Source organism: Piliocolobus tephrosceles, chromosome 12 (genome assembly GCF_002776525.5).
Source record: "Piliocolobus tephrosceles isolate RC106 chromosome 12, ASM277652v3, whole genome shotgun sequence".
NCBI lineage: Eukaryota > Metazoa > Chordata > Mammalia > Primates > Cercopithecidae > Piliocolobus > Piliocolobus tephrosceles.
Genome location: NC_045445.1, coordinates 45,919,601 through 45,930,405, shown reverse-complemented (window position 1 = coordinate 45,930,405; position 10,805 = coordinate 45,919,601). Strand labels below are relative to the sequence as shown.

Below are 10,805 nucleotides of genomic sequence, written 5' to 3'. Positions count from 1 at the left end.
CTAGAAGAACACATTAAAAGAAAAAAAAAAAAAATGCTCCTTACCTTTCAGGCCTGGGAGACCAGATGTTCCTGGGAGTCCAGGCGACCCTCTGATACCTTGTGAACCCTTCAAAGCAACATGGGAATCATCATTTCTGCCCAGAGCTCAGGGCTGCCCACCCTCTTACTCCCTCAACCCCTCACTGAGCCACTGCCTGAGAGATGTCTATCATGTATTCTGTGGCAAAGGTGGACTGTGGGCTGGAAGTGGAGATGTTACATCCTGCAAACAGGAAGGTGATGAACAAAGGGCAGAGCACATACTTAGGGTTTGCAGGGGAAGGATTTGATCCCACCGCTTACCAAAATGGGAACCTTAGGAAGACAAAGTGTGGCCATTCTAGCAAGTCTCTTAGAAAATGCAGAACATGACAGTTAGGCTAGGCACTCTATGGACTCAACACACAGTTGGCTACCACTGTCCTTGCCAAAGCTCTGGAGCCATTATGCATAGGAAGAAGTTCTGCTTCACCATGCAGGGTTAGCCCTCTGCCACAGGTTCCACAAGGAACACAAGGTCTTTCTGCCACCAGGTAGCAGGTGGTATGTGTGCAGGTGCTGGAGTCTGAATTTGGGCAAATGTTACCATTTTCAGAGGACAAGCTGCCTTCACTGGCTAATGTCCAACACACTATCTGAGTCTGGGAAGTGGCCGTGTCAGCTGCCATCAGCAAAGTTCTTTTCTTGATATCTGCTATGGTTTTGGTTCATTTTGAGATGTACCCAGTATCCAGTAAAGATTTATGTCACTTAGTGCTTTGGGTAAGAGGCTGAGTACTGGGCTGGGTCACTGTGTGCACTGGACCACTACCCAGGACACCCCTCCATTGTGGCTGCTTCCTTGCCCGGCTTCATCAGGCACATTGCCGTATCTTCTAATTCTGAGCCTCTGTTCACGCTGGGACTTCTCCCAGAATGCATTCCCACTTTGTTTTCATCCCCCTAGAATGTAAATAGTCAGGACTACCCAGTCTAGAACTATTTCTTTTCAATTGCTTCAGGTGTGTGTGTGTGTGTGTGTGTGTGTGTGTGTGTGTGTGTGCGCGCGCACCATGTTCTCTCCACCAGATGGACTGACACTTTTGAAGTTCAGGGACTTTGCCTGCAAGGAGCACAGGTGTTCTGTGATTCAATTCACTGAGACCCTTTCATAAAGCTGCTATTTATGCAGAGCCGGCTGTGTGCCAGACACAATGTTAAGAGCTTTACATGTGTCATGTCACTTAACCCTCCCTACTGTCTGAAGGCTATTTAAATATTATTCCCAATTTTTACTGATGAGGAAAGTGAGGTTTAGGTAAGGTAAACAGTGTGCACAAGATCACAGAGCTAATGAGCAATGGAGCTGAGGTTCAAATGCAGGTTGGTCTCATTGCTAAGCCACCTCTTCCACCTTGCCTTGTAAGAGCCCAGATAAGCTGGACTTGATTCTTTACTAGTTGTTGCACCTTGTGGAGCTTCAAAGACCTTTCTAGCAAAACATCAAGAAGTTTTTACGAATTCTTACAATGTGTCAGGCTCAACATGAAATGCTGGCAGTGGGGTGCAGAGAAAAAAGCATGTAAGGTAGTTCTTGTTCTCAAGCCCTAACAATCTCATTGAGGAAGTCAGACACACAGAGAAGCAATTAGAATTGATGTCAGCAGTGATAAGTATAGAGTGGTAGCACGGTGGGAGCTCGGGGACTCTTGGAGGAGAAGGTGCCTGGGCTGGGGACTGAAGGGCAGGCAGATATTGGATAATTGTAAAGGCAGGAGAAGGCTCTGCCATGTCAGGGAGATGTGACAAAAGAACAGAGGAGGACATGTTCAGGAAAGGGTGGGAAGACCTGTCAAACTCAAGGAGAGAGCTCTTTCTGAGGATGTCCTGGGAGAAGGGGCTGAGAAGGAAGCTGGGATCAGAGAGGTGTGCAGTGGGGGTATATCCCCCTGAGATGGGGGGCCTTTCCTAGTATAAAGACAAAGATCTGGTCACACTTACACTTTTTCCTGGCATTCCTGGGAAACCTGTTATCCCAGAGGACCCCTTCAGGCCAGGTAAGCCCCGGATTCCCACGAAGCCAGGGGCACCTGGCTTTCCACTAACTCCTTTGATAGTGCCTGGGAGGCCAGAAGCTCCAGGCAGGCCTGGTGGCCCAGGTTGACCAGCCTCTCCTTTGTCACCTGTAAAAGAAATAAAAAGACTTGGAAAAAGATACTGGGCAAGAAAAACCCAGCTCACCAAGATTCAGGTGCCCCAGGCCACAGGCCAAGTGTAGGCTCAGGGAGCAGTCAGCTCAAAGGTGAAGGTGAAATGGGAAGAGATGCTTTCACTCTTGTGGGGCATCGACAGGGTCGCTTCTGCTACAACACTGGGAAAGCAGCACAGTGCTCAGGCTCCTCCAGGGGTACCACTGCCTGTGGTTGAAAACCTCAGTTCTACAGTGGCAATGACAAATAGCAGTCTCAAAGTCCAGGCAGCCTTCAGGCCCAGGGAAGGCAGCCTTCTTGGACTCCTTGCTGCCAGCCACACTGCTGCTCTGAGGTTGGGGATGGGGGGCTTAACTTCAGGGCCTTTGCTCAGGAAGGAAGCCCAGTTTGGTTATGAAGCCTTTCTTGAGCATTTCTCCTATCCATCCCCTGCCCCAGCACCTCTTGGCCCTGGAAATCCATCGGATCCGGCTGAGCCTTGAGAGCCTTTGTCTCCTTTGAGCCAAAGCTTTGACATTGGACGTCTTGGACTAGGTATTCCGACTGGCCCCAGATTGCCTCTGTCTCCTGCAGGGATGGAGATCAGCATGAGAAAGAGAGCTTAGATGCAGGGTCAGGCAAAGGCTGACCTTTCACATCATTTCTTCCCATACCACCACAGCCCTCTTTTGGGGCCTTTCCATCTTATTCCCCACCCCTATTCCCCCAACTTCACATTTCTGTGTATGTCCTCTTCTACAAATCCCAAGTCCATCAGCAACTTTAGACTCTCCTCAAAACCCTCCTCCACTGGTCTTCTGGGAATGGGCACACATGGCCTCTAACATGCAGTGTGAACTCAGAGGTGATTAAGTCTTTTGGTTTAAAATGACTTAATTCAGAAGCCCAAAATTTTATTATCTTACATAGGTTTGGTACAAACCTCAGGAATGACCAAGTCAACAAACAAAATATATATATTGAAAAGCATGGGCAGCAGTTCCAGAATTCAATTCCCCAGCTCACCCTTTTCACCAGGAGCGCCAGCGTGTCCAGATGGTCCCATTTTTCCGGTTGATCCTGGAATTCCCTTTAATCCTCTTGCTCCAGGGATACCAGGCAGACCTGGTATTCCTGGAAAACCTACGAATCCAACAGACCCCTTCTCTCCTGTTGAAAACCAAGAACTTTTATTATTACTTCCATTTTGCATACAAGGAAATGGAGGCTCAGAGAGGTTGAGTAACTTGCCCAAAGTCACACAGCAAGGAAGTTGCAAAGAAGGAATTCAAACCCAGGTTTCTCTAATTCCAAAGTCTTAGTCATTACCAAACTCTTATTTATTACATATTATACTACCTTCCTGAATAAGGACATGGCACTACACAATACAAAGGAAAGAAGTGGGCCCCTCTTAGCTGGGCACGGTGGCTCACACTGTAATCCTAGCACTTTGGGAGGCCAAGGCGGGTGGATCACCTGTGGTCAGGAGTTCGAGACCAGCCTGGCCAACGTGGCAAAACCCCATCTCTACTAAAAACACAAAATTTAGCTGGGCATGGTAGCAGGCGCCTATAATCCCAGCTACTTGGGAGGCTGAGGCAGGAGAATCGCTTGAACCTGGGGGGGCAGAGGTTGCAGTGAGCCAAGATCATTCCACTTCACTCGAAAGAGCAAAACTCTGTCAAAAAAAAAAAAAAAAAAAAAAAGTGGGCCCCTCTCTTATGATTCACCAAGTTATAGCTCATGTGTGACACAGAAAAAAAAAAAAAAAAAAGCCTAGGGCCAGGAGGCAAGGAGATGAGCTTTAGCCTGGTTCTGCTGCTAACCAGTTGTGTGACCTTAAACCACTCACTTTCTCTGGTTTTAAATGGAGATACCACCTTTACAACTACCAATGGCTATCAAGGTATCAACCTTGATAGCCTCCATGCTATCAGCCTCCATGGTAGGTCTATGCAAATGAGTAAACCCAGTGTGGCTGGTACTGCCCAGGGCTTTGCTGACCATAACACTCAGTCTAGTGTTCCACCCAGCAGGCAGTGAGGGTGACTCACCTTGACCAGAGGTCCCCCTTTAGCACTAGCCTTGTCCAACTATCTTGACACAAAAAGCCCTGTCCAACTCCCTCCCCATTTCCCATTCCTAGGCAGAGAGGAAGGAGCAAGCTGGGCAGCTGAAATGCTCCTTTTTAGCTTCACTGATCACTTCACTTACCCTTGGGTCCGGAGAGGGCTGGCAACCCAGCGACCCCTGGAGAGCCTGGGCTTCCTTTCAGCCCTATTAGGCCTGGATTTCCAGGAAGGCCTTTTAGCCCTGGCAGCCCTTTCTTTACAATTGATCCAGGAGGGCCTTTCTCGCCTCTTGTTCCTTTCTTTCCAGGATGCCCTGAATCAACACAGGAGAGAACACAGGACAGCTGTCAAGTGAGGCTCTGGCCAGATCTGGGCCACTGCCTATATCATAGCTTCTGATTGGTTTGGTTTGTTAGGTTTTGTAAATGGCCCTTTAACAATAGCACATGCAAACTGCTAACAGGCAGAGTTCTCAGTTGGCTGAAGTGTTAGCATCTACTACCCAGAGTGCCACAGCAATGGCTATTACTTCCAGCATGGCACAGTAGCTGGCAGGGAGAGCAAACCCCTTCTGATTATAACTTTTTGTCCCTTTGTGAATGTGGTTTACACTTTAGCCCCTGAATGGAGCTCTAGGAAGGCAAGGTGGCAAGTAGGCTCCAGTTTCCTGGTACTTCCAGTCTGAATCACACTACAATGGCTGTTTCCTGAGCCAATCGGTGAAGTAGAGGTTAAAGCTGAGCTGTTGTTTCAGCCTCCCAGGGAGCCTTGGATACAGGGCTGCCCTTTTAATCCCTCAAGCAATCAGTTAAGTCAGCCAGTTCCTTGGCATTAAGGTTGAAAGACCCCCTAGTGCCAAGTACTGTAGAAACCCACAAGGCCCATTTGGTCTCCTAGGTATTCTGAGACGTCTTTCACTACGCTTTAAAGTTGGTCAATGGGATTAACCTCCTGAGCTGCTGCCAAAGTGGAATGTTCAGGTACAAAGCAAGGAAATTAAAAAACGAAAGGATTAAATCAATGACGACAGAGGTATTTGGGTCCCCAAGGACCCAAATGAATGGCTGACTTGGCTTTCTATGGATTGAAAAGCATCAAGTAGCTGCAAGCCCCAGGATTCAAATGGGAGGCTGTGAAGGGGACTCCACAACAAGGGAAAAATTCAATGGAAGCCAACCCCACAGCAGGAGCTCGGGGATCCCTGGCCTTGTAAGCAAGGCCCTGTTATAGTGTATAATCAGATACATTCCTGAGTGGCAGAGCCAGTGGGGCTGTTAGTCTGTGAGCTTGTGTGCTGTGTTTTCTCACTGAGGCAGCCTATGTGAAGATCTCAGAAACACAGAGAGACAAAGGGAATAAAAAGGACATTAGCGGCTCTGCAAATAACTCAACTTCAGTCACTAGGCCAGGAGCGAGGGGCGGCTGGGAATGGTGCAGTCACCGAAGCAGGTTGTGGAGGGTAGTGCAAGAAAAAGGCAAAGCTGTAAACACAAGTCTGGAAGCAGGAAGTATCAGGCCCCACTGCTGAGTAAAAGACGTTTGGCCGTGGGTCCTTGGAGGCACACTCGCCTGAGAGGCAGGCTGCTGGTGTGGTCACACTGCTCGAGTTTCTCCCCAACCAAAAGCAGGCTGCTCACAGCCCCAGTGAAGGCAGTGGAGATGGACTAGACTCCCTCAACGATGAGGGTGGCTTCTCTAACTGGGGAGGTTGGGAGAGTTGAAACCTGAAAACTGGGCATGAGGCCATGGAGGAGGCCGGGGGAGGGGAAAGATTTGTGGCAATAGTTTGGAAGCTAACCTGCAGCAATCTGTTCTGCTTGGTACTAGAAGGGTGACTTGAGATTTGAAACTTGAGAGCTTAGGAAAGTCAAGTCTCATTCTAAATTCTGACCATGTCCCACTACTGCTATTGCCCCCCTCCAGCGCATCTGGGCCCAGGGCCTAGCTGAAGTCTGTCAAGGTGGGACTCCTCCTCTGAAGGACCTACCTGAGGTGCCTGGGAAGCCTGGCGCTCCTGGGAGCCCAGATTTGCCCTTGATGCCATACGGACCACTAGATCCTGGGGTGCCTGGCTGTCCCACCTGTCCTAGTGTTCCAGGGCTGCCCCGCTCACCTTTGGGGCCTAGCAAGCCAGGCTTCCCGTGCACACCTGATAAAAGAGAAGGGCAAGTGATCACAACTTGGAGAGATAGCAGTGAGTGGGTCAGAAAACCAACTTCCAGGATACATCCCAGGTGCCACTGTCTTCTCAGCTCCAGCCTTGTTGCTATTCCCAGCCGTAAGCCAGTCTTTGCAAGAAATTTGATATTAGTTATGGTCACTTTTGGAATTACTAAGACAGTAAAGTTGGCTCAGGCCATTTAAGGAAAATTTCACAAAAGGAAGGGACAGAATAAAATATTTCATTTTAACCCCTTAATCAAACCATCACCCCGGATTCATGCAAGTATTCATGGAAGTATACAAATTAATATAAGGCTTTCTGTAGATTGTTCAATAATTGGGGCAAAAAGAGTCACCCTTGAGTCCTGGAAGGCCAGAGTCTCCAAGAAGTCCTTTGTCCCCTGTTAATCCTTGTAGGCCTTGTTCCCCCGGAGCACCATTTTCAGCACCAAAGATATCACCAGTGGCTCCCTTGGAACCAGGTAAACCTGGACTCCCAATCGTCCCAGGCAAGCCATCTTTTCCAGGGAGCCCAGGAAACCCAGGCAAGCCCTTCTCCCCACGAGGCCCAGGAAATCCTAAATGTAAAAGATGAACATAAAAGACCATGGCTGTTGAGAAGCAATTTGTCTGGGTACAGATCTCTGAGACAGATTTTTCTAATATGAAAGTTAACATATTAATAATATATGTCACTTCTCTTGAAGGTCAGGAGTCTCTGTTCCTGCGAGGCCTTGTGCAGAGGCAGGGACTGGGCCCTGCGACCTGGAGGAGGTTCTAGTTCTGGGAGGTGGGGCTGTTGGTGAAGGTCCACAACCTGTTCCTGAGGGTCCTATAGTTGTCGAAGAACACACACCACCCCATAGCATCCTGAGAAAAGCTCAACCTCTTCTGGAGTTCTCTAGCTTCTGCTGTCATGCCTCCCTCTTCTTGGGTGGGGAGAGGGTAGTGGAGGGGACCCTGGAGCACATGGTCCAAGATGAGCCCCGAGCCCTAGAGCAGTTGCGGTTCTCAAACCTGAGCGAGCATCACAGTCATCTGGGATAACACACAGATTACCAGGCCCATCCCCAGAGGTTATGATCAGCAGATCCTGTGGAGAGGCGGATAATTTGCATTTCCATCAAGTTCCCAGGTGATGCTAATGCTGGCCCATGGAGTACAGTCTGAGGACCACTGGTACAGTGAAGAATCATGAAGCTCAAGTTGGAACAAGAGAGTGTGAGAAAAGGGATAGAAATGGACAGCTTCCCTCTGACTGATCTCAATCTCTTTCACTGACCCTTAAGGAGTTGATCCAGGAAACTCATAGAACTGGCAGACAACCTGGCAGAGTTACACCTCTGTCATTAGTGGTTTAGTGATCTCAGACAAGTCATTTCCCATCTGAGCCTCAGTTTACTCATCTGAAAGTTAAGCGGTTGCCTCAGCTGATTTTGAATGGTCCTTATTGCTCTAATATGCTGTCATTCTATGGCTGTGCGCTGTGTCTTGCCTGGGTATAAAATTAAACCATCCTACCTACACCAGAGAGCAAACTTGACTTCCTGTAATTGGCAGAGGGCTACCACAAACCAAATACACACACACACACACACACACACACACACAAAGAAGCAGGTGAGGAGACACTCCTTTTCTTACCTGGTAATTCAGAAAGATGAACCAATCCTGGACTCCCTGGCTTTCCTTTATTTCCACTTGATCCAGGCTGGCCTGGGGTCCCAGGGAGGCCTCGGGACCCTTTAGGGCCTGAAAACCCAAATGTAAGCAGTGAGGGGAAAGGAAAGTCAGTGTGCTGGGTATGATTTGTGATATTCAGTCACGAATCCCAGTATCTTGGAGAGCCTCCCCTCGTCTCACCTCCCCACACTGCCCTCTCCAGCAGCCATCCTGTTTCCTCAATCCTCAAGGCTGCCCTCAGGAGGAATGTGGATCCCCAAATACTACTGGGCTACCCTCTGCTTCCTTTGCCTCACGGCCCTTACAAGAGTGTTTAGTGGCTTTCTCTGGCCTCATTCCATACCTGGGAATCCGGGAGTGCCTGGAAATCCTGATGGACCATATGACCCAGGAATAATACAGGGCAGGGTGATTCCTGTAAATGGTAACATGTATGCATTCAGTGAACCCACTGAGTCAGGGAAGATTTCTCCCTAGTACGCTCCTTTACTTCTATTCCATTTAATGGGACAGCCAAGTTCTTCCCACTCAGCAGCTGGGAGCCCACATAGGAAAACCTTGGCATCATTAGCTCTGGGGAGTTACACCCAGTACAATTGCTTACAGATGAGAATGCGCCTAGTGTCCAAATGCTAGGATATCACTTATCAAACCGCTGAGGCCCAGTGGGCAAACAGTCACCTATGCAGCAGACATTGCCTAACAAGGTTTCTTAGAGATTGCCTGTGCAGGAACAGCAGCAAACAGCAATTGCCTACTCACCCTGCCCACAGATAGAGCCTCTCCCTAGGATGGGTGTTGGGAATTAGTCCTAAGGGTGCATTATGCTTATATGACTAGATTGGAGGGTTTGAAACCAAGATCCCTCAAGTTCTCATGTTTACCCTTTCCTTGGAATGAGGTTTTCCCCAAACCACTGGGTTCTTTTGATGCACTTCATTTGGGATCTACTGAAATCTATTGATTGTCTTTGGTCAAATGTACCAGTATGTCTGTACTATGCAAACACTTAAGACCGCTTTCTTGTCCATGACAGGCAAGTAGTGACCCTTTCCTCAGCTCCTTATTTGAAACTGTCAACCCTGCTACTCAAAGAGAAAAGGTAGCAATTTCAATATTCAAGATGTCAAAATTGGCATGCATAGCCCTTCCCCTAGCAAATTCTCCCTTGCCCATTCATAATGCAAATAAAAAGAGTCTATAAGATCACAGAGGGGAGGTTTAATAAAATACTGGTGAACAAATTGTCTGCGGGCTCCCTCAAGTGCCATTTACAAACAATTGATATGCTAATTACATAAGTCTTGCCTATTCATTAAAACAATCCCCCAAGGTCTGCTTTAAACTACAGAGCCAACAGTTTTAATACACATCTATAGCTTTTGCCTGTATTTAAATCACAAATTACATTTCTGAAAAATATGTACACAGCCTATGATTCAAACTGCTTACTGAACTCACTGGCATTCCTCCCCTGATCCCACTTCTATTTTCCTAAATCAAGATTGGGAATTGAACAGTATAATGTATTGGTTAACAAGTTGGACTCTGAAGCCACACACCTTAGCTGGTATCCTAGTTCTGCTGCTAACCAGCTGCATGAACAAGATACTTAAACCTCTCTGAGCCTCATGGCAAAATGGGAACTACTTCTACTTTTCTCATATGGTGTTTGTGAGGATTACATGAAACTGTGCTACTAGCACTTAGCACAGTGTCTAGCACTCTGGTACATGCTCAATTAATAATAGTTCTTATTATCTTGAACTATTATCTTACGTAAGAATGAGTACTCAGTAGACATACTCAGATGGCTCCTGCAAGGCCATCGCCAGGTTAGTGACACTGCTTGTAGTCTGCGCAGCACTTTCTGCCTTCCAGACTTCAGGTTTCTATAGTCATATTTCCAGAGGTGAACAGAAGGCTATAGGCCTGGATCCTCCTCCGTAGGTGGTCAAACCCACCTCCATCCTACCAGACATCAAGATGACAGAGCTACTTCTGATAGCTATTTCCCTACTATGGAAATATGCTCCACAGGCCAGCACTTTGTGGTAAGATGCTTCACTGGGAGGGGGTTTTCAACTTTGTGCTTAGCTCAGGCCTGGGCTCTTTGAGTTAGGCTGAAGAATTTCCTCCAGAGGGTGTATCATGAGAGGGATCCTGCAAAAGACTCTCCTGCCCTCAACAATCTCAATAGCCCATTGGCTCTAATGCGTCAAACTCTAACATTACAGTTCCATTGTTTTATGTCTTAGGAAACAAACTTAGTAAAATAAAAATGTCCCTGGGCTGGGTCCAAATATTAAGCCATTCATCCTTAATTTATCAGACTGATTTAATTGCTTCTTTTCATCTGTGACAGCCAGATAAAAACAAAGCCTTTAGAAGATGAAGCTGAGGACAGGCATCTGGAAAGGTTCCAGGATGAGAAAAATAATGGTCAAAGGAAAGATGGTTAGAAACCAGAGGAAATTAGGCCGGGCGCGGTGGCTCAAGCCTGTAATCCCAGCACTTTGGGAGGCCGAGACAGGCGGATCACGAGGTCAGGAGATCGAGACCATCCTGGCTAATACGGTGAAACCCTGTCTCTACTAAAAAATACAAAAAAAACTAGCCGGGCGACGAGGCGGGCGCCTGTAGTCCCAGCTACTCGGGAGGCTGAGGCAGGAGAA

At 47.8% G+C, this 10,805-nt stretch overlaps 1 protein-coding gene across 1 annotated transcript in view; it reads right to left on the bottom strand.

The window, feature by feature from the left end:
• Positions 1-10,805, bottom strand: part of LOC111536655 (collagen alpha-6(IV) chain-like) — a 314,428-nt gene that overhangs the window by 19,973 nt on the left and 283,650 nt on the right. The window contains exons 19-27 of the mRNA XM_026451994.1: positions 8,474-8,545; positions 8,092-8,199; positions 6,804-7,025; positions 6,272-6,433; positions 4,427-4,597; positions 3,236-3,379; positions 2,672-2,797; positions 2,022-2,203; positions 45-108 (exon numbers count right to left, since the gene is read on the bottom strand). Coding sequence (XP_026307779.1) covers positions 45-108; positions 2,022-2,203; positions 2,672-2,797; positions 3,236-3,379; positions 4,427-4,597; positions 6,272-6,433; positions 6,804-7,025; positions 8,092-8,199; positions 8,474-8,545 — 1,251 coding nt within the window. The remainder of the gene's footprint in view (positions 1-44; positions 109-2,021; positions 2,204-2,671; positions 2,798-3,235; positions 3,380-4,426; positions 4,598-6,271; positions 6,434-6,803; positions 7,026-8,091; positions 8,200-8,473; positions 8,546-10,805) is intronic.